This window comes from Vanellus vanellus, assembly GCF_965231255.1.
Source record: "Vanellus vanellus genome assembly, chromosome: 5".
In the NCBI taxonomy this organism is placed as follows: Eukaryota; Metazoa; Chordata; class Aves; order Charadriiformes; family Charadriidae; genus Vanellus; species Vanellus vanellus.
Genome location: NC_138910.1, coordinates 8203046 through 8230998, shown reverse-complemented (window position 1 = coordinate 8230998; position 27953 = coordinate 8203046). Strand labels below are relative to the sequence as shown.

Below are 27953 nucleotides of genomic sequence, written 5' to 3'. Positions count from 1 at the left end.
CTCTCCCACCCTGGCTGCATATCCACATCTCCATACAACAGCTTCTGCCCCTTTATTCACGCCACTGTGCGCTGTTTGCAAGGCAATACATCAGCTGGGTTGAAAAAACTTGATTGCTCGAAAAACTGTTTTTAAGAACAGCTACATAATCCATATGATACAGACATAACCATACTATAATTGTCAGACACACCACACTAGCACTACCACTGACTTCACTGAGAAAAACACATGCTCCTGCACATCAGGCTTTCGAACTACAGCACACAAGCACCAGCCAGATTAGAAACATCTAAATGCATTCTTCACACGTCTGAAATGTGTTTCCTGATGGTGCTTATTTTTTTTATTTCGATGGCAGAAGACAAAATCTAATTGCTGCTAGCTAAAATAATTCAAAGGTGAAAAGAAGTAGTATTATTTCTTCTAAACCACTAGTAAGAAGTCAGAATTCCTCTAACCAGATCAAAATTTACGATCCAGCAAAGGCCTGTAACACTTGTTGGCTTTTCGTGATAAAATAAAGACTGGGAGTAAGACAGATATTATGGTCTAGCCCAGGGCAGGCCGTGATCTGCCAAGGGACAGAATCGTGCAAACCTTGCGGCGTGAAGTTTGGGCAGGCAGGCACACAGCGGGTTAGAGCGTTAGCCCGCTCTTTCTCCTGGCACGAAGAGGCTGTTCACCCCAACACGCCGGGCGGCCAGCGCTACCCCACCGCTCCCGCAAGAAGCCGCCACAGAGAGCCGAGTCGGGGACACACACCCCCCTCCCCGACTCTGCTCCCCACCGGTGTCGGAAGGGCCCTCCCCTCGCAGCCGAAGAAAACCCCCTCAGTTCGCCACTACTCTCCGAGGCCCGCTCCTCTCCCCATCCCGCCCCACTGAAGTGGAGCCGCTGCCACACACACCCAACTGCCACCGCCCCGCGCGCGACGGAAAGGCTTATCCGCGCCACGCCACCGGCAGCCAATCAGCGCCCGGCGGCCAGCCAATGAAGAGGGGCGGTGGGCCGGCACTTCCGTATTCTAGAGTCTTGAGGCCAGTGCCGCCCTTCCTCCTCACGTCACGTGGTGTGGGAGCTATGGCCGCCCGCTGCAGGCCACGTGATCCTCCCCCGGGGCGGCCGCTCTTGCTGCGCAGCAGCCAGACTCTATGGTTCGGGGGCGCATAGGTGGGAGGCCGGCCGGGCCGGCAGTTCTCGCGAGAGTTGGCGATGGAGGGTGGGGGGGGGGTGGCGGCGGCAGCGGAGGAGGAGGAGGGAGGGGGAGGAAGTGTCATGGCGGCGGCGGCGGCGGGCTCAGGCGCGGGCTCCTCGGCGCGGGGCGGCGGCGGCTCCTCGACGGCGTCGCGCTGGTTCTTCAGCCGGGATCAGCTGGAGAACACGCCCTCGCGTCGCTGCGGCGTGGAGGCCGACAAGGAGCTCTCGTACCGGCAGCAGGCCGCTAACCTCATTCAAGATATGGGCCAGCGCCTCAACGTGTATCCGAGCGGGGCCTGCGGGGTGGCGGGGACGGGCGGAGGGAGGTGAGGGGCCGGGGCGGCGGGATCGCCTTCTCCCTCCACCTTCCCCCGTGAGGGAGGCTTCCCTGGGACTCTTCCCGTTCCTTCTCGGGGGATGGAGCTGCGGCCTTGAGGCACAAAATGGGAGGAGGAGCCTGGCCAAGCCCCCGCTTCGCCGCCTTTGTCGGCGTGTGAGGGAGGCACGGGATGTCGGGCTGGAGGTAGAGACGTCTCAGGTCTCCGAGGCGCCTCTCCTGAGGCGTCTCTACCCCCAGCCGCCTTTGTATCGATAGCTGCGGGTTTAGACACTTTAAAAGTGATCCCAGTTACTTACAGACCCGTTTTCCTTGGAGCGGGCATCTCCTCGTTACCCGTTTTTTTGAACAGAGATCGGAGTAAGACTAAAAACCTCAAAGCCCCGACTGAAGGCAGCACGCCGAAAACAACCATTGATGTGGAAAGCGCGTCGCTTTCTGTCCTTGTAAACAATTCTCTTAATATTGTAGTCTTTCCTTAATTGAATCTTCCAGATCTCAGCTTACGATAAATACTGCAATTGTTTACATGCACAGGTTTTATATGCATCATTCCTTCACAAAATTTAATCGAAATGTAAGTATGATTTTATATGCGGTAATAATATGCCCGTAATTTTGGCAGTCTAACTGGCAAGTGTTTTATTCCTTTGCTGGATCGTAAATTTCGGTCTGTTTAGAGGAATTCTAGCTTCTTATCAGTGGTTTAGAAGAAATAACGATACTTCTTTTCAACTTTGCATTATTTTAACTAGAGGCAATTAGATTTTATCTTCTGCCATCGAAATAAAAAAAAAATAGGCACCATCAGGAAACACATTTCAGATGTGTGAAGAATGCATTTAGATGTTTCTAATCTGGCTGGTGCTTATGTGCTGTAGTTTGAAAGGCTGATGTGTGGGAGCACACATTTTTCTTAATGAAGTCAGTGGTAGTGCTAGTGCAGTGTGTCTGACAATTATAGTATGGTTATGTCTGTATCCATATGGATTATGTAGCTGTTCTTAAAAACAGTGTAAATTCATTTAACTAGTCTAGTCTTAAGCAGTGTGATGATAAGTTGTATTAGACAAAAATCTTTAAATCTCATGAGAAAATGCTGGCTCTTATTTCAACTAATGAACTGAGAATGCTGAATCTGAATACAGAATAGGTTAATTCAGAAATGTTAATTCACTGAATTATTCTGTAAAAATACTCTCTGTAAGTGAGGTGGTTTTGAACAAGTATGCAACTGGGAATCCAACTTGAAAATTTTAATCCTTTTTTATGTCCAGAATTGGCTGCAACAGTTAGAAAAACAGTAACATTTCTGGGTATTTTTGTGTGTGTTTTTTTTTTTTTTTTAAACTACTTTGCATCAATACTTTATATCAACTTTGCAAGAACAGTTAATAATGATGGTGGTATATCACTAATTGGTTACGATGGTTTTTTTTGTATCTTGTTGATGATAAAAAACAAATTGAAATCGTGACAGATGTTATGATCTAGACCAGAGCAGACCTTGGTCAGCCAAGGGGTAGAATCTTGCAAACCTTGCACTATCTGAAATTCAGGCAGGTACACGTGAGTTACAGTGTTAGCCAACTTTTTTGCCTGGCATGAATTTCTTTATCATTGTTGGCTGAGCAAATGGACATCTTATTTGGTGTTTATTCAGCAGGAATTGCATATTAGTTTGTAGGTATATTTTAGAAGTGTATTTAATTATTTTTATGCCAAATTTGAGGTAAATTCAAACTTCCAGCCAGCTTGTTACCAAAACTGTGGCGTTACAGGTCTTAATGTAATAAAAGCTAAGTGTTTAAGTACAACCTGAGCTAAGAGTGCATAAGCGTGAAACGCTTTAACCAGAACAAATATATAATGTAGGTTTTGTTTGTGTACTGATAGAGAGCTATGTATTAGATGGGTATACATATAAATCAAAATGTAGTTCCTAAAACAGTTTTCTAGTTTTAGAGCAAGAATAGCACACCTGAGAACCAAGTTCCAGCAGGCTTTGGGGTGGAATATGCCCTGTGAAAGTGTTTCTCTAATATGTCAAGCAAAGGCAGTAAAACAGCTGTTCCATCTTTCTCCCCTCCACGTACTGCCCATGTAGCAGTAACCTGAAGCCAGTGGAAGAGGAGCTGGTGAGGCATCTGAAGTTTTCAGTGATTGTGGATGGTTTGCGGACTTGCTAAACTAGGCAGAGCTGTGTGGAATGGAGAGGTCGCTCTGTGTAGGGCTGCCGTAGTTGGGGCTTGTGTTATCTGCATGGCCGGTTAGATTACTGTTTGTACTGTCATCTCGTAATCTAGGATAGATTTAGGTAGCAAGAAGCTTTAGCTGCTGTGTTAAGGTTTTCAGCGGACACTGGAAAATGCTGGTCACTTGGAACTGGAAGCACAGTAGTATTTGGATATATAGCGCCCTTGTTATGAAAACTGTGCCTTAAGTTATATTTATGAATCGTAAAATTCACAAGTGAGCTATGTAAGGGCTGAATGCCCTGGAAACTGCAACTATTACAGGAGGGGGAAAGTGTATTGTTAAATTAATTCTCAGGTAATAGCATTCAAATAAATGTTAAAGGCCAGCACACTGCAAGTTAGCAGTCAGTAATACTGATTCCTGCTGGATTACTTTCTGTGGCCCTTAATGAGTGTAAGGCCAGACAGCAGTTTTTTGTGTGTGTACTGATGGGCAAATGTATTTTCTTACTCATTTTCCTACAGGGTACAGGGGGTGGTCTCAAAAGTGAATGCGAGTCACTTTTAAAATACTCCCAACCATCTGGCAGGTTTTCTGTAGAGAAAGCAAAAGCTAAGGACTGTGATAAATACTTAATATCAAATCTCCAGAGTACTTGGCAAGCTAAAAAATGTAACTATTCATCCACTGCAAGAAGAAACTAGCCCTTAGAAATTAAATAACAAGGTACTGGCAGTCTTGAAGCTAAGACTTAGCTAAAATTCTACAGTATATGGAGAATATCTCTAATGTTTCTTTGTTGTGTGCATGTAGCGATGTTTATCCATGGCAGGAAGGAATCTGAAGGCTGGGGCCAGAAAATTAGATGGCCATTGGTCAGAATGCCTTATGATCTCCAGCTGAAAAAATGTAGCCTTTGTTTTCTTGTTTTACTGGTAGGTTAATGTTTTTAGTCAAGTAATAAACACTTGCATATTTATCATCATGTATAATTGCTGGGTTATACAAATACATATGTATGTCACATATAAGTCACATGCAGTCAATTGTTAATAAACAGGTCTTCTAGTAGAAGCTCATTTACTGAATAGTTGTTGTCTTAATTCTTTTTTTATTTTCCTATACTAGAAGTTTCTGCTAAACAATTTCACAGACTTTAAAGATTTTGAGTCAACTGTGAATAGGGAACAGAATTCCCAACAGTATCTTCAATTTGTAGAGCTACAGGGGTGGCACATACCAGTTATTGTGTCTTGGCTCATTTTGAATGTATTACATTTATGGCTGTAATGACCAAATATCCCTATTTTTGCAAAGTTACTGTGTGCTAGCAAGTAGCTTTTGAATTGCTATGGATTATCTATGAAGTACATACATTTAGGTGCAAAGAAGAATGTATTAAAGTTTTGATGTCGCAATCAAAGCGGGTTAAGACCTTGCAAGGTTGCTGTGCTCCAGTGATAAGGTGGAAACATGCTTTACTAATTCTGGTAAGCAGAACTGGATGCCCTGACTACTAATTTTACCTTAGCCATGCAAATGACATTTCAGGAACTACTATGAATCTTCTCAGCAGTAGTTCAAATTATTCTTTCTACATTACTGTTGACCAGAGCATAGTAACTGTGGTTTGCTGGGTATAATGTTAGTCAGTGCTAATATCAGGGTGGGGAGGAAGTTTGCTAGCTTTTTATAGGAAATGCTAGCCTGACTGTTATACTTTAAAATATCCTGAAAATTAAAATTCTTCTGAAAATACTGTTTCTGTAGTACTTGGTGTGTTTGATGTTATATAGCAAATACCACTTTTAGAGACTTATTCTTCAGTGCACTGTGATTTGAAGAACAGAGAAGGGGGAGAAATCCTTGGTATGCTGGAAATGAGAGGTAAGGCATCCAAATGGTAGATGTATTTTTAAATATAATTCTTAGAAATGCCATGTGGAATACCAAGCCACCAGTTAAAAACTTACTTGATGATGTTAAGGGGTTTTTTTTGTGTGACTTTTGTGGAACTTAATAAAGTGCCTAAAGAAGGCTGTGGGAGGAATTTTTTCCCTCAAGTGCGAGGTAGGTGAATTGTACAGAGGGCTTTTTTTATTTCCCATCCCTCTGTATTCCCTTCCTGTCTCTTGTGCCCTATCCAAATTGCAGCATTAAACAGTTGACTTTGCAGTTATGCAAAGTTCTTAAAACTTTCATAATAGGCACCAAGCTTTAGCAAGGCTGTTCTGGGCATTTCAATTCTGGTTTTAATCTTGCAGTTTAACTTACTTGATGTTGTTATGCAATGTGAGCTCCTGGTTATAACAATAAAAAATAAAAAAATAAAAAAAAAACAACCCCAAACTTGCAACTCTTTGTTTTCACACTTGGAAAACCTCTATCATAGACTGGGACAGCTTAATGTCTTAAGCTAATTTGTATCAAGTCTAAAAACATACTAATATTGGCATTAAAAGGGAGAGGGAATTCTCAGAAAAATTACATCTTCTGAGGTGATTCCAAATGTCTTCATTATAGCTACACTGGTTTTACAATATGACTTGTATTTTTTAGGTGAAAAAGGACTTGTACCGCATTTGTCAATAAATCTTGCGGTGTAATGCTCTTGGACTGTCATAAGAAGGCTCTTACGTTTTGGTTTTTCTGTTTCAGTGGGACTTGGTTTCTGAGATTCTTAGCTAGTACAAAAATAGGATTTAATATCATAAAACGTGTGTGTTTTTCAAAATCTTAGAGAATATTTTGGGTGCATGGTAGATAATGTCTTTATTTAATTTGTTTTATGTCAAATGAAGATGTTTATATATAAGAAGCTTACAGCTTTGTCAAGTCTGTGTCTTTAATTTGGCTTTTTTGTTCTACTTTGCTTTTCTGTCATTTTTGAGAATTGGAAATGAATGAAAGTGTTTGAGTAACTTTGCCAGTTATACGCTTAGCAGGGTGTGTCATCTACACTGAAGACTGTATGCATGCCAAGTCTGAAATTTTATTAGGATGTCTGTTTTCCTGAATAAATACCAAGGGAGGCAAAAATACTGACCTACTCTGAGTGGGAATGAGAACCAAGACAAAGACCTGAAATGCTTTGACCAGAAGCCACCACTTCTTTTTTTAAGAAAATAGATAATTGGGGTGCACATAGATTTATGATGAACTTTGGTTAAATGCCAGTTAATCAGTTTGGCTTAAAGCAGCATCCAGAACTGTGTTTTATGTAAGGTCTTGGAGATCAGGAATTGTGTGGAGATTTCTTGGTCAGAACTGATCTGTTTCAGTAAGTTAGAAGATATCCTGAAGTCAGCCTGATGAAGGAGGTACTTTTTTGGAACAAGTGAAACTTCAGTGTAGTCAAACATAGAATAATAGTGAGTGAGAATTTTTCTGATTTAATTGTGCAGTTACTGGTGATTTAGTTCAAAGAATGTCTCTGTCAAATATAAATATTTTCAGCCATGGTAATTGTTGGAAGTTGATTTTTCTGAAAGGTAAATTGTAGAAATTCCATGTGTAACTACCCACAGGCTGTGTGGAGGGAGTTGTGTTAGGATGTCTTTGAATTAAACTTGTACACAAAGCTGGAAAAACTGTAAGGCCTGGATGCGGGTTCTTGGGGATAAGCGTGTGATGCTTGGTGAGGGTGGTAAGGCTGGAGAGAGGGGGAGAAGAGCAGGGAGCAACAGTTCATTGCTCACGGTGCAGTTGCTTTTGTTCTTCAGCCCAGCGGTAAGGCACTGCTACATGTTACTGACTGAATAGGTTTGGTTTGTTTTAAATTTAAAAAAAAAAAAAAAGGAAATTGTGTGATCCTGGGGAGATGGAAAAGATCTTCTACTTAACTTTCTATTAAAGCATCTTCCCGTTCTCCATTCTATTTCTGATTCTGCAGATGTCATGACTTAACTTTCATTCCTCAGTGACTTCACTATCTTGAGTCTTAGTTTTCAGTCCATCACGGTCTACCTCGTTATATCCTTTTCCCCAAGTAAAACAGAAAAATTGAAGAATTGAAGCAGTTCTAGTCTCTTCGGTGTCCTCATTAATACCTCCTTGTTTCTGTCCGATGTCTTGTTGTCAAACTTGTTTCTTCATAACTCTATTGATTCTTCAACATTACCAATTTCCTTTCTTCTGTTGTTCACGTTTCTCTGGTTTGCTGTCCCTGTCTGCTAATCTGGCTTTTCTCAAAATCTTGGGATTATGTCTGAGAATGTAATCCTTCCTCTTAGGCTGGCCCTGGTGTAGAAGGTGCTAGCCTCAGACACCTTCCTCAGTTAAGCTTGCCCTAAATTATTGAAGCACCCTGGGGAGAGGTTTCCACAGGGCTTATATGCATGAAACAACTGTAGACGAGAGAGGCTTGCCCGGGTTCCTGCATTACTGGGCTGGAGTACAGTTTGTCTGCACTATAAAGTATCTTTATGTGGCATGTGTATGTTGGGTTATACATGTACATCTTCTGGCATTTCAAAGCTGTTGATACTGAACTCCAGAAAGTCTTTCCTTCACATTTAGCATTTAAAAGTTTATCTCCCAGCTTAAGTGAGGTGCATTTCAAGTAGTGTGTCCCTCGTGAAGGGAATTTCTTCCAGAATTTCAAATCATTACTTCAAGCAATGTGAGTAGGAATGTCTTAAAAATCATCAGAAGTCTTAAATGACAGTGTTAATATGGCCTTGTTGAGCAGCACCCAACTTCAAGTTTTTATTTCATTCATTTGTAAGGCTTTAATTTACAAGGTTCTTAAAAAGAAAGTAGTTCTTTCGTCTCCGTTGTGGAAGAATTTGCTCCCTGTGACTTGTTTTGGGTGGTTTTGGTTTTTTTTAGAATACTAGATTTCTTCACAGCACATTTCTTTTCATCAAAGGGTATCACCTTCCCAGGGTGTCACTTTTCCTCGTCAACTTACAAGTTTTACGTTAAGATCCAAGTGGACATTTCAAAATTATTTAAGGAGGCAAAATGTAGTCCTTCAATACATTTGAAAGCTCCTGAAATGTAATGGGTAATCACTTAAATGTTTAATTCTAATTAGTTCATTGCAGGTTTTCATTTATTGCAAATTTTTATACCAAATGTTTTATTTGGACATAACAAGGGGCTGCTTGCTGACTGAAAAAAAAAAAAAAAAAAACAAAAACAAAAACCTCGATTTAAGGGGGAAGTATGGCTGCTATTCAGTTCATTCGGTCTAGTTCTACTTGGGCGTTGAAGGAGAAATCCAATACCTGCGCTGCTTGCACCATACATTAATTAAATACTCAACAAGCAGCTATTTCAGTCTCTGAATAAATGCTTTATACTGGCTTAATTTTAACCCATTTAATCTGCTCGTGTCTACACAAAGATTTCTACTGTCACTTTAATTCCTGTTTAACACGGCAACTTTTGCATGCAAAGAGGACCCTGATTCTTCCAAGTCATTTATGGTTAGCCATGTTCTGCGTATAGATGCATCAGTCATTCTAGCTGACAACTAGGCATCGAAACTTGACTTTGTAAAAACTCCTAGGTGATGCTGAACTGTGAACAGGTGCTTTGCTGCCAGCTTGTGACACCTAGAGTTTTATTAAAATTTTCATCTTTGAATGTAATTTGTAGTCTTTACTAACATTGGATGTAACCGCTGCTTTGTGAATCGTTGTGCTTTGTTCACCAGATACTGCTGGGTGTATAGTAAAGTTTCTAAGAGTAAGCTTTTACTTACAGAACCTGTGTTTATATAACAAGCTGTTTTCCTTAAAGTTCTTTGCAAAGTTTCTTGCTTTAGGAGAATCAAATGCTAGCAGAGCTGGTTTGACTTTTACTGAGAAGATGGTGTAATGGCTCACTACTGTGCAAGAAATTGGATGAACTTTCTCACAAAGTATATTTAACTTGAAACAGCCTGTTCTAGCATGACTAAATCTTCTGGACCAAATCTATTCTTTTTATGTTAAACTAGAATTAGTTTGACCTCAGACATCTTACTCACAAATGTAATTTAGTATTTATGCTACTCCTTCCCTCTGCTGCTGAGAGGATTACATCAGTTATAAAATAAAACATGACTCGTTATTTTTGTTGCCTTGCATGATTTCAGAACTGTTTAAAAACAAAAGCAAAAAACCCCACAAAAAATCCCACAAACACATACAACTTCTTAAACCTTTTCTAATTACCAGTTTAGACTCCCCATAAAAATACACGTCCTGCTTGTAAAAAGACTTAAAAATACATATGTTCTTCTTCTTCAGATCATATCTCCTACGGCATTGTTTTTGGCTGCAAAAGTGGAAGAACAGCCACGGAAACTTGAACACGTTATTAAAGTAGCGCATGCCTGTCTTCATCCTCAAGAGCCACAACTGGATACAAAGAGTGATGTAGGTGGAAGTCATGGTTTTAAAGATAATCAGATGACGCTTCATCTAATAATTTGTTACATTTTCTTGACTGGATTAATGCTGTCTGCAAACTAGGAAAAAAAAAAACAAAACACTTTTGGTTTTATACCATTTAAGTGTTTCGTATTACTTAATATAACTTATTAAAGGCTCAAATATTTGTATTATGAAACTTGAAGAGATTGCATCATGTTGAACTTGCATTATTTTTAAGACTTCTACATGTGTAGTAGAAGACCAGATGTTAAATAAGAAGTTTCGTGTGTGGTTGCATAAGCTACACAGTTTGTGCAGAGAGTTCAGGACACCGTGTTCATCTTTCTCAACCAGAGGCTCGCTGTGCACCATTGTCAACATTCTGATTTAAAGGATGCAATACACTTGTCAGCTGCTGCCTCTGCTGTACATTGGTCTTCCTTTTGTTTGCCAAAGTTTGTACAGCTTCTACTTACTTCTATAATTCACATTTTCTCTCCTGAGATGAGTCTTTCTGAAACCAAACGTAGGAGGAATTATGGTGGAAATGCACCAGGGTTGTTCAGCTTGAAGGTCAGGCTGAGCTAGTTACACCCTGCTGGACCTCAGCTGACGTATAAAACTATTTGAGCACCTTTGCTATGCTCCCAGTTCTTGGAATGACACATGGAGGGGGGTGGGGTGTGTGTGTGTATGTATGCGTTTGAGCCCACAAGCTTAAGCCAGCTTAACTGAGGCAAACTGAGTATCCCCAGCTGTATTTTAAAGTACTTGTAAAATGGATAACCTGCATGGGGATATTTGAGTTGATTTGCTCTGGCAAACCTTTGTAATTCTTGGAGCATCCCCCCTTTTCTGCAAAATGCTTTGTTGGAGTAGATTATATGAGATCCAGACTAAGTAAATCTTACTGTTAAAAGATGATTAGGCTGGTATAACTGAATTTGCAGTAACATATACTAGTAGAAGAAAGTACTACAGTAGTGAAGTGTTCTGAGTTGTCAGTTCTAACTGGCTTGGGTAGTGGTCTTAACTCGTGTGTCTAGTACCAGTGTTCAAATAGGAAGTGTATGATTAAAATTTTGAGATAATCAATAGCTATGTCTTAACCTGTTTGCTTATTTGTTTCAGGCATACCTTCAGCAAGCCCAAGAGCTGGTTATACTTGAAACAATAATGCTTCAAACTTTAGGTATGTCTTTCTAAATATCTCCTGTGCAGCCAGCTTACCATGAAGAAGTAATAGTAATAGACCCAAGTAACTGGATTTTTGATGTGCTAATGGTACACTAGACTTTTACTATTTTTGTGTACAACTTCTGACCTGTGAACTTAGTTTCGTATTAGCACTTCTGTTGTGTTCACATTGGAGAAAAAGGTATATCTGTCCTTGTGAAACAGATGTTTCTGACAGTTTGATGGGGTAGAAATGTGTACCTTTCTGAATAGGTTTTACTCCAAAGTAGTAATTACATTGATATTTCTTTATATGAGGTAGCATGTTATACTGGGTCAGCTGTGTATGTGTTCTGAACCAATTGGGAAGAGCTTTATACCAAGTGCTCTTTCCCATTTTGCCTGTCAATAGAAAAGCATGATGTAATTGAGCAGGGTTACTAACTCTGAATATTGTAAGTTGTAGTGTAACCGTTTAACAGTTCAGGTAATTCCAAAATTTGAAATGGAATGTTCTGATAAGAAACTCTTGTGACTTTAAAGTAACATAGAGACAATTACAGCTAGCAAGCCTGAGAACACTGACTTACTCAGGTATTCTTAAATACCATTTTGAGTATTTATTTTTTTTTTAAACAAAGCTAACAGTAATGACCTAATTCTTAAAATAGCATCGTAAACAAAGAAAGGTTTCTTAAGGCACTGACCTACAAATTGACTTAATTTGTAATTTCATAGGTGCAACATGTTTAAGTCCCAGAAATAAATGAATAAAGTGCATGTGCACACACATGTATTTCAGTGTGTAGTATAGCTTTTACTGACTTAGTAGTGTACTAAAAACTGTTCAGGTATGTTCGACTTTATATATACTTGGGGAAGTTACTGTATTTTTATATTTAGGACTGGAGATTACTGAAGGAATGTTTTACCAATTGATCTTGAAATGGCTATACCATCAACCATTCAAATGTATGAAAAAGTACAGAATAAAAGGCAGTTAAATAGTGTTACTTGATCTTTGGTGCAAAGATTTAGCAAGCATTTTAGGTCTGTGGGGAAAGGAAAGGAGTTTGGTTTTTTATTTAACAAATGGAAATGTATAGTTCTAAAATTTATTCTTAACTCTTCAGGTTTTGAGATTACCATTGAACATCCGCACACAGATGTTGTGAAATGTACGCAGTTAGTGAGAGGTCAGTGACTTTTAACCTCTTCTGTAAGTTTTTTATATTTCTAGTAAAATTTGAAGGTGATACTATTTGTCTAATATGATCTTCACCATCTATGTTATCCATAGAGGTTTTTTTTAAAGCTAATTACTAAAAGCTTGATCTTAAACCTGTAGATTCCAATAAAGAGTCCAGTTCTCTGTCCTTCATAATTTTTTTACTTGCTTATTAGCTTTGATTTTAGTAATGTCTTTTCAATGTTTTCATAAATGACAGAAGCAGTTAGTAGGGGAAAACTGAATAGCGTAATGCTGCTGATACTACTTAGTGTATTGTTCTGGGTTGATTGTTTTCACTCTGAAGTAGTTTTACCAAGTAAAGTTTAGTCTGCATATTGGTTGATGGCAAACACTAGCCTTCTGCCTAGCAAGTGCGTTTAAGTAATGAACTGAAGGATAAAGACAGTGCATAACAGGTCTGCTGTCACACGCAAATGCTTCAAGATGTGACTAATTCTTTTTCTGGAGCAGGGTGTACTTACTTGTTTTGGATGGTGGCACAAAACGCCAAACCTTTTGTTAAACAATCATTTCCTTTAACCTGTATGCAGTTCGTTAATGTGACTCTAGCTACAAACCTGTTTTGTTCTTTCATATTTTTTGTTGAATTTTGGCACACCTTTAATTCTTAAATTGGTTTCCTTTGGAGCTTTAAAAAAAGAAAAAAATCCTCTCATAAGATGAAGGATGGAAAAAAAAATAGGAATCAGTTGTAAAAGCACCTAAAATAAGCTTTTCACTTCAGTTATGTCCCTTAATTAAAAGTTGTTTGGAAAAGATTAGACCATGGTTGTTAGTCGTTAGTCATTAGCTGTTGTTGCACTGAAAAACACAAAGTTAAGTGCTTCAAAATTTTTTTGGTGTCTTTTCTCTGTAAAATATAGGAAAGGTAGGTGCTTAATTGTGTTAACTAGATCTGTTTTGTAGTAACTCTAGAATTAAAATTGTTCTCTGAAGGAAAAGTGTCTCCTCATTGTAAAGTAGCTTACTGATGTAGTGTCTTCAGAGTTTGACTCTAAGTATGACTGGTGGTGTGTGTAACTTACTTGCATATAAAGTAGCTTTATTGCTATTCTTGCTATAAGATAATGATTCTTTGCCTTCTGTCCAGATTTGATTGTCACTTGGTGCATAAGTTTAATTGCACCTAAGGTCTCAGTAGTGTGAATCAGCAGCTCTGTAGGGTTTTACTTTGGATTTTCTTAGCTGCGGGTCAATATAAATGTGAGCACATAGTTCACGGTTTTGTGTGAGCCCCTGCACTTCTGCTCGGTATTTGGGGCTGGAGGGGTGGCAGGCAGTATTGTAGCTGTGTCAGTATTTCCACATTAGCAAGTATATCTGACTCGAGCCTAAAAGAAGGCACACTGCTACACAAACTTCATTTCCTTCAGTCAAGGGTAGATACCCCTCTAAGGCAGTTCAGCTTTTTCCTTTGCGTTTTGTGTGCTACTTCTGTGTACTGACAAAATTCATACATTGAAGGTACATGCTAATTTTTAAATTTGACATTTTGAAGCTAATATTTAATGTCAGCACAGTTTTAACAAAATACTTAGAATTCTCAAATTATAGCAAGTCTTGAAATCAGAAGACTCCAGTGAGGGCTGAAAATCCATGTTCCTCAAGCACAGGTGCAAAGTGAACGTAATACATCTGATGCTTGAGAACCTCCTCGCTGGAGTCTGTGTGCTCTTTAGTATGTGTGTACGTAAATGGAATTCTTATCAGCATATACCTCTGCTAGGTGTGGTATAGGCTGTGAACATGAGACTCAAGTACCTCGTATAAAAAAAAAATTAATCTGTAATTAAAAACATTGAACATGAAATCCATAGTCATGTGTGCAAGTCAAGCAATTAGAGAATAATTGCTGTGGAACATTGGTCTTATGTATTGAGTGAATAAAGAGATGGGCTTGTGGGCACAGTGATATATCTTCAAAGATGTAGTGGTATGATTTTAGTTCTCTATCTCTTCACATTTATTTTTTGGACAATGTGTTGTTTTAATGTGAATAGGTGCAACACAGCTATCAAGTCCTGAAGTTTTCAAAATGTATCTAAGAGTTGTCAGTGTTAAGCCTTTAGTGCTAAAGGGATTGACTGAGAAGTTAAAGAAATGCAAGGTTGCTTCATCCAGTTCTGGTAACATGTCTTCTTGGGCAAAAAGTGCAATTTCAGAAGGCAGAGATACCCTTTTTATTAAAGGTGATTAACTTATCCAAGACTGTTGTGATTAAGACCTCCAACAGTATGTTTGGGGAGAGAAGGAAGGGAGGAATATAATGCAGCTGACTGTTTAAATATCAAAAGAGAGGCAACAAAGTTAGCCATGATATGCAAGTGTACTTAAAGTTTTGACTTAGCAGGTGTGCACTGAATTGTGGTGAGAAGATGCCCTTTTGCTGGCTAAGCTTAAGTGGCTAAGAGGAGGGCTGATTCTTTATATCACTTTTTGTTGTCTTGCATCCAGAGTAGTGGGCTTTATGCTGCCACTGTTGCCTGTATTAGTCTGTAAGCTACCCCCTTTAAAAACAAAATGGAAAAAAAACCAAACCAAAACAAAACAGGTTTTGTGGATGATGCTCAAAAGATTCAGCCACGTTCTTTGTCAGAAGACTGTCTGGTCTCATAGTGGCCTACCAGAATTAATTGCTGGAAGCTGAAGATGAATTAGTGAGTGGGAATTGGTGCAAATAAACATAATTGCTTCAACATAGAACTGAAGAAAAAGTTGAATTCTTCATCTCTAAGACTGAAGGCCTTTCTGAAGGTAGTATTAGACAACAGCAGAGATCATTCTAGGTAAGGGGTGACTGGATGGATACATAATGACTCGTGATGTTCAAGCATAAGGTATCTAATTATTCCTTCTGGTTTTCAGAGAGTCATGGGTTGATGAAATTGTTCCATCTTTACAGTTTGGTCAGTATAGTAGACAAGGGAAGTGGTGTGGGCTCAGTGTTTTTTCTGCACCATTCTTCCTCAGTGTCAAGAGACTGAGAAGAGGAGACAGGACCATCATTCCTTAGGATCCCACAGGTCCTCTAAAGAATCTGGAGGCAGTGGATCTGTGAAGGCCTGTCAGCAAGCTTCAGTGCCCATTCCAAGGATGCTGCAGTACTGAAGAGAGAAGAAAAGGAAAAAAGGAAAAGGAAAAACAAAAGGGGGGGGGGGGACAACAACAACACCAAAAACTGTTTGTGGTGTCAAACTACCTTACTGGCTTGAATGCTAGTTGAAGGATCAGCAGTGAAACTGCCCTAGTGCTGAGACCATAGAATCATAACATGGTCCTCTTAAACTCCAGTGCAAAATCAGTTTGTTGCCAGCCTGCTTCTGGTGGAATTTGAAGGGGAGGAATCTGTATCCTCATCTCCGTCTTGGGAAGCCTTCAGTCATTCCTTTTTCTGTGTTGGTTACACAACCTTCTTTTGGAACAGAAGATTGGATCGCAAGGATTTCTAGGATTGTTCTCGCTATTCTACAGGTTATCAGGTATCTTGAACACCCCTGATCCTTACTAATCCTTTGTGGAAATTACACTGTCAAATTCTTCAAACATACCATAGTATCTGTGTGCACGGCTGCCATTGGTTAAATTGGGCTGATAAAGACAAGGTGGCTGAAGAGGAGATGAATCTGAATGAATCTGCTTTTTCAGAGGGTATTCTGATGAGGAAAATTTAAATCTTAGTATACTAAGTGGTGTGGAAAGATCTTAAACACCAGCTGCACTCCAGCATTGCTACAGGTGGCCTTCACATTCTGTATAGGCTTTTACAGGCCTGTTCCCAAGGTTTACATACTTTCAAGAAAGTAAAGCCACCAGAACTGCTCAGACCTATATGCCTACACCGTGGCCTCCTCCAGTCCTTTCCAGATACAGCAGGCATCCACCAACATACCTCCATTCAAAGCCTGTAGCCTTTTTCCTTTTGCCCAGAAGGACTTCAGCAAACTTTCTGTCCTCTGACTGGCTTATCTGCAGTCTCCTCTTTCTGGGGAATGCTTACATATGCTGCCGGGGTCCTAGGCATGGTCAGCTACCACTCTCCAAAGGGTGACTTGGCAATCACATTTTCGTGATTATCTCAAGATCCAAGTTAACCTGGTGTTGAAGAAAGGACTCAGATATCTTGGAATTGCACCAGTTGAACTGTGTGGCTGTACCCAGTAAAAAACATTTTGGTTTCCACTTGGGAATTTCTTGGTGACAGTAGCCTTTTGGATGGTGTATCGGACAGCAAGTCCTGTTTCAAAATCTTGATTACTACTTTAGTAATCCCCTGCCTTATGGTTGCTTCTGCAGCAGTGAGACAGGGCGAGTGTTTTAAATCACTCCTGAATGATAAAATACAAACCTGATTATTAATGGCTGGCATCAGTCATCAGTCCTGCGACTTGTGAGTTATAACAGAAGCTCTGCTGGCTTGTTTTGACTTCTGCTTGAAGATTAATTTAATTTAGAGATGCACTTTCCACTACTATGAAGGAAATAACACACCAAAATATAGGAACCAAAATTCATTAGCTTTAATTTTAGTGATGGATACTACTAAACCAAAGATGTCCTAAGTGTAAGAGAAGAGCTGGGACAGATGTTTTCCATTGTGCCTTGTGTGACCATTTGCTTTAGTTGTGAGCTAAAGTTTCTTGCTGGTTTTGGCAATGATGATTATTCAGCTGTAAATAAGTTGAAGCAGTATCATACTGCTTGTAGTATAGGTAAGGTATTTAGCACATTAATTTTTGATTGAGGCTAAAATGTGTGTTTCAAGATGTGATTCTTTTCTTCCAGGTATGTGTTTTGATTTACTCAACTTTCAAGCTGATGTTAAATAGAAGTTTTCTGGCATCTGCTTTTCTTCATTGTTCAAAAGGGACTTTTCAGTGAGAGTAGAGATGCTTCTTGGTCCGGTCCCTTAATTCAAATATGTTGTAACTTAACAGAATATAGAAATCATTGAAGATCCTTTTAACGTTACTTTGATGAAAAACGAAGAGCAAGACATCAGTTTCAGTCTTACTCAAGCATTCTGTATTTTCTTTTGTTTTGTTATGATAGTCTCATTTCACTATTTTGGTAATACTGCCTTACATTTTTTTGATGGGAGGGAGAGGAAAAGGTCGAACTTCATGGTTATCTGGCGTGCAATTACCATGACAGTTTGCAAACTAAATATTATAGTATAACACTATGATATTGTCAGTTCACCTTTTTATTGTTATGGATTAGTAGAATTTGTGTGTAGGAACGGATCCTGTTACCTTGCTACTTCCACATTCTTCTCAAATTATGGCATTGCTCAGCTTTGTAGCATAAAGACAAATCTGATTTGTACTCCTTGGCAATCATTAGAAGTCAAGTTAAATCTCATTTCTAATATGCTTTTTAAAAATTAAATCTTAAAAGCCATTGCTGTCTTTCTCAAACTTTATGGAAAGCTTATTATTAAAATAGAAGTTTAACAATATTCCCTTTGACATAAAATTAAACCATACACTTTCTGCAGGTAGCACTGATTTCAAGTGATAGTGTCAAAGTAAGAATTCAATGAAGGCCGCATTCAATCTTCAGTTAAAACCATTGTGCCCAGCTATTCCATTATATGCATGTTACAGTAAGTTCTCTTACTTGAGTGAGGAGTGTTGGGGTTTCGCTGGTAGGGGTCAGTGCTAGATGGCTGTAACAGGCTAAATTGTTAGCTTTTCGTTTCTGGCACGTTGCAGTCTCATGTGGGGATTTTCTTCCTGACTGTAACTAAAATGAAGTTGTTTATTTCCTATTGAAGCTTTGCCATAGGTTAACGAACGTGGAACAAAATGTTATGAGTACGGTGCTCTTGATGAGAGGGAGCAGAAAACTTTTTTTACCATCTAGCTTGGGAGCTTGCTGTGTTGTAGGGCTTTGGGAGAGAGATGTGGCTGGTTTTGGGGAGGTGCTGGGGGTGGGAGGGTCTTCTCCAGCTCTCCTGCCATGCTCCTCTCCAAGAGCAGAACTTGCACTGTGCTGTGAATTGGCTTTTATTGCCTGCCTGCCTGCAGTCTGGGGTTATGCTAGGGGTCACCTGTGAAGGAGGGTGGGGAAGCAGGTATTCCCAGAAGAGCGCTCTCGTGCATGAGGCATTTGTGGGGTAGATAAGCGAAGGGAAACTGTCCTGTGGGTTGTACAGAGGGAGGGCCAGGGAGTGGGGGTGGAATGACTGGTCCATCTCCAGTTGCTGAATGTAACGGGCTCTTCTGTGTCTTGGAAAAGATGATTTTAAAGTCTAGTTAGCAAAATTCAGATCAGTTCCATGGCAATACCAAGTGGTGCTTTTGGAAGGTAAAACTGCTTTCATTTTGGAATGAACCTGACAAGTTAGTGCAGATACCTAATCTTTCCGTTTTTCTTTTCTTACAGCAAGCAAGGATTTGGCACAGACATCCTATTTCATGGCTACCAACAGGTTGTTATCCTGAACCTCTTTGTTGCACTGTTGTAGCACACTATAGCTTCCTTTACTGCAGGGCCCCCTCCATGTGTCTTACCCTTGTTGCAACGGGAGACTGGGCCATCTACAGTGGTGGTACCTTCCTGTCTGCAGTGCGGTGTATTGTACAAGGGCCTGACGGCACAAAGGGGTTAAATGCACAATGAGAAGTGTAGTGGTGCTTTCTGATGACATTTTCTCGATTGTGAGTGCCTAAGTCTAAAATTGGTAGCCTGAATAGCAGCTAAAGATTACAAAGAGCTAAACTTAACCTAGAAATTCGAGCATCTTGGTAAGTACAAAACTATTTTTAGTTTACACTTGTTAATGGCAGTTTTCTCTTAACTTTAAATAAATTGATCCAATCTTAACTTATAAAATGGGCCTAAGAACTTTTCAACTAGCTGATTTTTCTTTTCAGATAGGCCAGTAGTAGTCCAATGTTCTTCCTTTTAGAAACAGCTCTTTACTCTTTATATATAGTTTTAAAACTTGAGTGCTTACATAAATTTGAAGTTATAGGATTCCAAATAGGGATTGTGTATGCATAGCCGGCTGTAGAAAGATGGAATTTGAGAGCAGACTTTAGTCTTGATTTCTCGATGACTTCAGTTTACTTCTTGCAAAACAACTTTGAGCTTCATTTAATAGGATTAATTACCTGTAGATGGTTTTTAAGAAATTATCTGCTGGTTATTGGAATTCTTCCAAATATTTCTTGGTGGTTCCTTGATGGGCAGGGTTCTGTAGTTCAAACAGCTGTTAAGGAAAGCTGTGATAAAGCAGTGAAACCGAACCTTTATCTTTGTGCTGCTGCCAGCTGGAAGCTGAAGGCAAGTTCACAAATATCACAAATCCCGGCCTAGTGAAAGCTAAGCCCACAAGTTATTCACTTGGCCTCGGTGGAACTATTGGGTGCCTTCGTCTAATCGTCTCCTTCAGAGGCTGCATAGTCAGCTGCATGCTTTTTACTGTGAAACTTTAATTGACCATACTATACTTCTTTCTTTTATGTACTTAAGTACAGTAGAATAAGTGGTAAATTTGTTTACTGTTCATCACACTACTTGTAGCAAAAGCAAATTAAACTTTTCTACTAGAGGAATGCCCTGCCCTCTGTTTTCTGAAGGCAGTAAAATATCTTACAAACTTAATCAGAAGAATGTTCCATGAACTGATGTTTAACTGCTGTTGCTTGACAAGTTATCTCATTCTGAGTGTTAATGGTTGATTTGTTTGGGTTTTCTGTTTTACATGTTTGATTTCCTTTGGTTCCTCATTACGAAATTTGTGCAACAGTCTTCACCTTACTACATTCTGTCTTCAGTACAAGCCTACAGTGATAGCATGTGTGTGCATCCACTTGGCCTGCAAGTGGTCCAACTGGGAGATTCCAGTATCAACTGATGGAAAACACTGGTGGGAATATGTAGATCCTTCAGTTACTCTAGAATTACTAGATGGTAAGTAATACTGCCTTTTCACATCTCGAAATTCAAGGGTTTATTAGTGTAAAAATGGGAGCGTAGTATAGTAAGAGCATAGCTTTAAGCCTAAAAGAAGTCTCACTGATTTCACATACCGGATCCTCGGGTGAGAGAAAGGTATAGGAGAAGAGTGAACTTCGGAAGACAAAGTTAGTTTTGAGCCCCTTTTCATTTCATCCTGTGGGCTGGGGCATCCACGTACCTTTTGTAGGTGCACAATAGAATGTTGCTTTTAAGTGCTTTCCAGAACTATGAAAGAGATGGAGATCCACCAGTGGAAATTCATGCTGTCCTGGTCCAAGCTTATGGCTTCACTGTCACCGAGACAACTGTTCTTAAAGCTATACATAAAATTGCCGTATTTACAAAGGTAGTTCTATGTTAACAATTTGGTATAGCTTATGATACCTCAAACGCCTGTAAAACTTTGTTAAATGGCTTTTTTCCAGAAGAAAGCATATACTTAGAAGACCGTATATCTAGAAGTTTATTATCTTTTTAAATAGTACTTATTACAGTAGAGTCTGAATTTAAGGCCTACAGTTGTTACTGTAGTGGAGGTGGTGGCTTCTGGGGCTTTCAGATCTCTGTATTGGCCTTTGCTGTTAGTTGTAGAGTGAAACTTTTGTTTCAGAGTAGTGGCGGAGGCCTCCAGGCTCGGTATGGCCCAGCATAGCTCGCCATGGCCTGCTTTTCCCCTCTGCTGGGGGACAGTCTTGTTTTTCTTTGGAAGTGGAATCTTGAGTAGATGCCATGTGAGGCCCGCAACCAGAGTGAGCAACTTTAAATGTCTCTGTCTTAGTAGGCTCCTTTAAGTTGGATCTGTAGTTTCAAATACCACCCTGCCTTCCTTCTCATCTGGCAGTTGGTTTTGTGTGTTTGGGCGTTGTGTCATTTTGATTTTTAAAATCCCATGAGATGTGTACTGTGAGCTCACGGTGAATTAATTCTTCAAGCATTTATGCAGCTGGTGTGTGTAATAGACTCAGGCAGACCGAAGCGCTGAGGCAGTTTTGCACTTGGGAGCAGCTTAGTCTATAACTTGCTTGTGGAGTTCTGGAGAAGCCAGTTCTTCCAGACTTGCAAGAGATCTACTTTTGCATTCAAATTATGACTGTACCTACTTATTTTTAGTTTGTGAGTAAAATTAAATTTCAGTGGAAAGTATTTTTATTTGCAGCTGACAAGCAGAGAGACGTACATTTCCTTGGGGACATTCGAATGGACACAGGCAGCTACTTTGCCTTGAACGCAAATTAATCAAAAATCATTGTTTAAAACAGATTGCTTCAAAGGGTCCGGCTCATATTTTGTTCAGAGCTGTTGCTGGTTGTTCCTGAAGTTGGGTGGAATGACTGAAACAGTGACTTAGAAATTTATACTTTAAAGGAAACTTAACTTCATACAGGGAATGCCCAAGCTCAATGGCAAGTATGTTATTGTAGGAGCTATTGTTTGTACAGATCTCTAGAAATTTTTGGTGTTACAAATCCAGATTCTGCAAGAGGAAAAATAAAATCTCAAATTCAGACCTGTTTTTCAGAATGCATGTAGTCCTCAGAAGTCTGTCCGAGTGAAGTACTGTAGCTTTTTTTGTTCAACACTTGACTAACAAATTTCTTTATTAAATATAAATTCGAATAATGTGCAGCCTGTAGTAGCTACTGCAAAAGCTGTATACTGTTAGTCTGGAAAAAATGCTTAAAGTTTAACCTGCTTATTACAGAATCAGATGTAAGAAATGGCTTTGGTTTTTTTTCTACCCAGAGCTAACTCATGAGTTTCTGCAGATACTGGAGAAAACGCCTAGCAGGCTCAAGAGAATTAGAAATTGGCGGGTAAGAAATTTTCCTATAAAAGTGTCTAGCAAAAAGAGGTGAACTTCTAGGACAATTATGAACCAAGGGAAAAAAAAAAACTTAGTTATACCTTATTTGCTCTTTATTCCTGCAGCTGGGTTGGGAGGGGGTGAAACCTTGAGTCAGCTCTTATCCTCACCTTTGAGCTAAATGAGAACATACTGCACAAGTGTTCTAAGTTGTGTTTTTTCTCACTTCTTTCCTTTTTGCTTAGGCTAATCAGGCTGCAAGGAAACCTAAAGGTGATGGACAGGTATCCGAGAACTCGCTTCTTGGTTCATCTTTGGTCCAGAATTCCATTTTGGTGGATACAGTTACCGGTGTAGCTGCAAATGCAAGTTTCCAAAAACCATCAACATCGTTTCCTGCACCGGTACCTCTGACCTCAGGAAGTATTTCTGTTCCAGACAGTCATGCACCTGAAAATTTGGCAATACTAGCTACAGGAATGCCAAGTACCTCATACAGTTTGGCATCGCACCAGGAATGGCCTCAGCATCAAGAACAAACAAGGACAGAACAAATATACTCCCAAAAACAGGAGACGTTACCTGCTAGTCAGTACAATATGAACTTCCAACCGGGGGCATCTGTACAGTTGCACTCCGGAGTACATCACAGACCTGACAAACTTGCTGAGCATTCTACTGTCAAACAAGAATATTCTCATAAGTCAGGAAACAAACACCACGGACAAGTTGCTGCTCCTGTAATAATTCCTCAGAAAATGTCTTTGGATAAATACAGAGAGAAGCGCAAACTAGAAACCCTCGAACTGGACGTGAGAGAACACTACGTAGCAACCCCAGGTGAACAGCAGCATAAAAAACACATGCAGCCCCAGGCAGCCAGCAGTTCTTCTGTTACGTCTCCTATCAAAATGAAAATTCCTATCGCAAACGCGGAGAAGCCCGAAAAACACTTGTCTGATAAGAAAGAAAAGGGTGGCTCGCTCAAACTCCGTATACCGATCCCACCTGCAGAAAAGGGTGCCAGTAAGGAGGAGCTGAAAATGAAAATTAAAGTTTCTTCCTCAGAAAGGCATAGCTCATCGGACGAGGGTAGCGGAAAAAGTAAACATTCGAGTCCCCACGTTAGCAAAGAGCATAAGGAAAAACACAAAGAACATTCTTTAAATCGCCACCACAGTATCGGTCATAAGCACTCCCATTCCCACAGTGGTGGCAGCAGTAGCGGCGGCAGTAAGCATAGCACTGATGGAGTGACCCCAACTGTTTTGAGGAGTCCTGTTGGCCTGAGTAGCGATGGTAATTCCTCTAGTTCCGGCTCTTCAAGAAAGAAGTTGCACAGCAACGATGCTTCTCACAACCACCACTCCAAAATGAGCAAAAGTTCCAAAAGTTCAGGTAGTTCATCTAGTTCTTCCTCTGTTAAGCAGTATGTATCCTCTCACAACTCTGTTTTTAACCTTCCCTTACCCCCTCCTCCCCCTGTCACATACCAGGTGGGCTACGGACATCTCAGCACCCTCGTGAAACTGGACAAGAAACCAGTGGAGAACGGTCCTGATGCCAATCACCCGTACAGTACAAACAGCCAGCATATGGACTACAAAGATACATTCGACATGCTGGATTCGCTGTTAAGTGCCCAAGGAATGAACATGTAGTCAATTCTTAGCTTGTTTTTCTTTACTTTTTTTAATTTAAGAATTGTTAGAATGGAAAACTTCCTAATATAGCAGTAGCAACACCAGCCGTTGCTGCCGTGATTTCAGTATATGTAAGTGCTGCTTTATCCTTCACTCTGAAAAGAAGAGGTATAGTAAACAAGTCTTTATCTCCACATACGATAGTGTTATAAATACTGTAATAGCATGGAAGGTGCAAAAATCTCAGTATTTCTACAACTGCAGCTAAGAACAGTAGAATGAACGTCCGCTTTTAGGTGTATAGGATGCCTTGAGCATTAATTATTTATAAGTTCGAATACTGCAGCCACAACTTTTGTTGCGTAGTTTTTGAATGAGTGTAATTGTTTTCTTGTGTATTTATACTGTATGTATGATTTGCATGTTTCAAAGATAAAGGGATTAAAAACAGTATACTGACAACTGTTTACAAGAAAGTGGAGAAAAATGTACATACATTTTTGTATGTTTAGATTTACCATAAATACTCAGGATTGGAGCTGCTTGTAAGTATAACAAAATACACATAACTTTATTTTATCTTGCCAGAGTCCATCAGTTATCCAAACAAAGATGGCACTTTGTCTTGTTTATCTTTAAACTGTAGGCCTTATTGGAAGCCGCTTAAAAGGGACACTTCACTAGAGAAGGTATCCAGTGCCCTGTAGGGTCATCACCGGACAGTATTGCCAGAGAGGCAGGAAATCGGGTAGGCCTCTGCTCGCTCGTTATGGCCACACCTCGGAAATGTCCCTAGTTTTCTGAAGGAAAAAGGAATTAAAATAAAAGTTTACATAATCTTTTGATGTGAAGTGCATTTAAATGTTTATTGGCTTGATGCAGTAAAATAGACACAGAGCTGTTAAGAATGGTTATGTAGATTAGTGTGACTTAACTGCAATTCATAACTGCCATTGTGGAAAAATCATTTTTTTTTTTTTAAAAAAAAAGTCATAATTTATTTTAATAGTAAACAGGGGTCACTGTTTCCATTACCATTTCAGAATAATGCCCATGTTCTGAAATCCAAAAAGTGTACTTGTGTGTGATGCCATATTTCTTTTACAGGTGAATGCAGTCTTCACAGTAAATAAGAATAAAATTATTGATATCCCAACTTTATATTCCAACAATAAAATAGTTACCATTGATTCTGTGCATTGTACTTGTCATTAGTTACCAAATTGGAAGATACTTGTTCTGTTTTTTTCAGCTCTGTGGGGGTTAACAAACCCAATCAGTCTCACAGTTAAACCATTAGCACCCATGTAACCTGCCTGCCAGTGTCAGTGCGGTGGCTTGTGCGCTCTGTCCAGGGTGGTTTGCTCTTCAGAAGAAACGACAGGGGTGAATGTTCTTGTGTTCTCAAAGCCAATACTACAGCTCAGTCGCCTGGCTAACAGGGAACTGGCTGTCTGGGTGGTTATTCAAAACTATTCATAAGCTATGAAGTACCTCAACACGACTCAGTATATAGTAGCAACAACCAGTTTTTGGTGACTTAAGTTAGAAGTGAACATGTTGTGAAGTAAACTTTTTGCTAAGCCACCTCATTCCCTTAGTGCTCGTGTAGTTATGTAGGTCTCAGATGAAAAATCTGAAGCTTTGCCCTTTCAGTTAGGTGACTCACGTGTGCTTGAAATAAAATCGTTTGATCTCTACCCGGTCGGTAGTTGCTGTATTATGTAACTACAGGTATCTCAATTACTATGTAATACTCTGTTTCCAGTAATGCAAACGCTTGTAATGACTTGAATAAGTTTTATTTGAATGACGGATACTTTTTTTACACTTTAAGGAATATTTAAATGGAAACCTGACTGCATTTTCTGCTGAATCTTGCTTAAATCTTGGCCTGTGTACAAAATCCAAAGCTGTCTTATCCCTACCGACTTGGTTGTTTTTCTACATTCGGAATGTAGCTCTTGTTATGTACTTCTGCATTGTTGACTCTTTTCTATCCTTTTATAGCCTGTTTCCTTTCCATCTCCACTCTTGGGTCTGATTTTTAACAAACGTAATCCGCGTTACGTACTGTCCTAAAACTATAGCGTGGGCAACCAGATGAAATAGCAGTAAATTGTCTTAATTTTTCTTTGAAGCACTACAGTACTTTCTTTTCGTGTCTGTTTAAATAGTTGTGCCATGAAATGCATCTTATACAGCCACTCTGGATAAGCAATATATTGTACTGTAAATATAGCAATTGCTGTCATAACTTGGAGTTAAAATGTCTGGATGGTAACTAGTGCCTGTCTGCTATAAATGGGAAAAGAGCATAGGTCTTCATCCTAAGGTGCTGTTTCAAAAGAAGTATTTCCTATTTTGATTCTGGGAAATTGTGAAATATTGTGGACAAAATGTTGCTATGCTACATTGAGATCCAAACAGTGATTTTTTTGGTTTGTCTGTAAAGGATGTCCATAGAACTCATTGGTTTTGGTTTTCAGTGTCATTGTAAATATATGTGAAACTGTTTGTGTCTTTGTGTCTGAAACTAAATTCTGTGTGGCGATAGTAGGGGCTGAGAGGGAGGGAGAGGATACGAAACGAGATGCCACTAGTTTTCCCTGAGTGAAACCCACTGCAAATCAGTGAATTGTGTGAATTGCAGCCTGGCTGAGATGTTTGAAAAGAATGAAACTTAATGGGAACGGCGTCAGCCATGCAAGTGAATGACTGAATAAATGCAATAAAAGGCTGATAGACAACGCTCTTACTCTGTTCATCACTTTGATTGCAGATGTTTTTGTTAGAAATTTGAGTACATGCATTATGTAATTTGTAAAATGATGCTGTAGTGGAGACCTTGCTACAACACTATTAAAAATCTTCCCTTTTTGTGAGATAAGAGGTTTGTAAACTAGTGAGATTCTTTCGTATGTTGAATCTTAATCTGTTCTTAATGGTGGGAGTGCTGAAGTAATGTATCTCACTGTGATCCGGTACTTCGGTATTTGCATAAAATGGCAGTTCTGTATATTCTTTTGGCTAACTGTAAATATAAATGTTTCATATTAGCATAGTTGAATTTTTGAGGTACAGCCATTTGTGTGAGATTAGAAAAAACAACTTTATTTCTAAGAACTTGTAAAAAAAAAAAAAGTATTTTCAATAAAATTCCCTACCTCACCTCTATCGTGCAGAAATTATCCCATTTTACTATGTTTAATTTTCCAGCTTCATTTGTAAACACAAAGATGCCTTTTCAGTTATTGGCAAAACATTGCTGGTTTTAATCAAATCAGTCCAATAGGGGAATGCTTGAAAGTCGGAAGTCTAATTTGTTTCCTTTGCTTCCTTTGCATTATGATGATCAGGTATTTGATACCTGAAAAGTAAATACTCAAAATCTTATGCCATCTTAAGCTGCTCCCTCACTCTACTCTGGGGTGGGGAGGCTGTACCCTCTAATTTTATTGTATCCTGGCTGGCTGTGCTTGATTTTATTATTATTTTTATTAATTTTTTTTTTTAACGGGGGTGGGGGGTGGGGTGAGGGAGGGAGTGACAAGAGCGTACCATGGATCTTTGTAAGACCTCAGGGGGAGAGGTTCCCAATCCTTGTTTTGCAGTGACGGGGATTGAGGGATTGAGCAAGCACTTCGTTTGCTTTCTTTAACAGGCATGTGAATGCATGCTCCATAGTTGTTTCTAAAAATAACTTGAAAGTTATGCCAAATGGAGCTAGCTAATTAATTCTTCTTTTCTCTGAAAAGCTTAACTCCCTTACACCTTTAAAATATATATATATATATATAGTTAATGCCAGGAGCGTTCTCTCACATTGGTACTGGGAATGACTCTCTGGCCTCTCCTAAGGTAGATATAGCAAACCCAATCAAATTTTTAACCTTGAAAGCTTCAGTATGTGGGTTTGATTCCTCAGTATTTCTGCACTTACAACACCATTTTCTTACCGTAGTTCAGAGTTGTGTTCTTTCACAACACCCGTAAAATTCACTTTCTG

At 39.6% G+C, this 27953-nt stretch overlaps 1 protein-coding gene across 1 annotated transcript; it reads left to right on the top strand.

Moving 5' to 3' along the window:
- Nucleotides 1–1278: 1278 nt before the first annotated feature.
- Nucleotides 1279–27409, top strand: CCNT2 (cyclin T2; the record flags this gene model as incomplete). The annotated part of the gene is given in 12 exon segments (XM_082483164.1): nt 1279–1481; nt 2033–2114; nt 9976–10104; nt 11233–11293; nt 12411–12473; nt 15832–15852; nt 15855–15931; nt 15933–16008; nt 18917–18962; nt 20286–20449; nt 22241–22311; nt 22547–27409. Coding segments are annotated over 12 exon segments (2409 nt in total). The 3' UTR covers nt 23963–27409.
- Between the last annotated feature and the right edge of the window lie 544 nt (nt 27410–27953).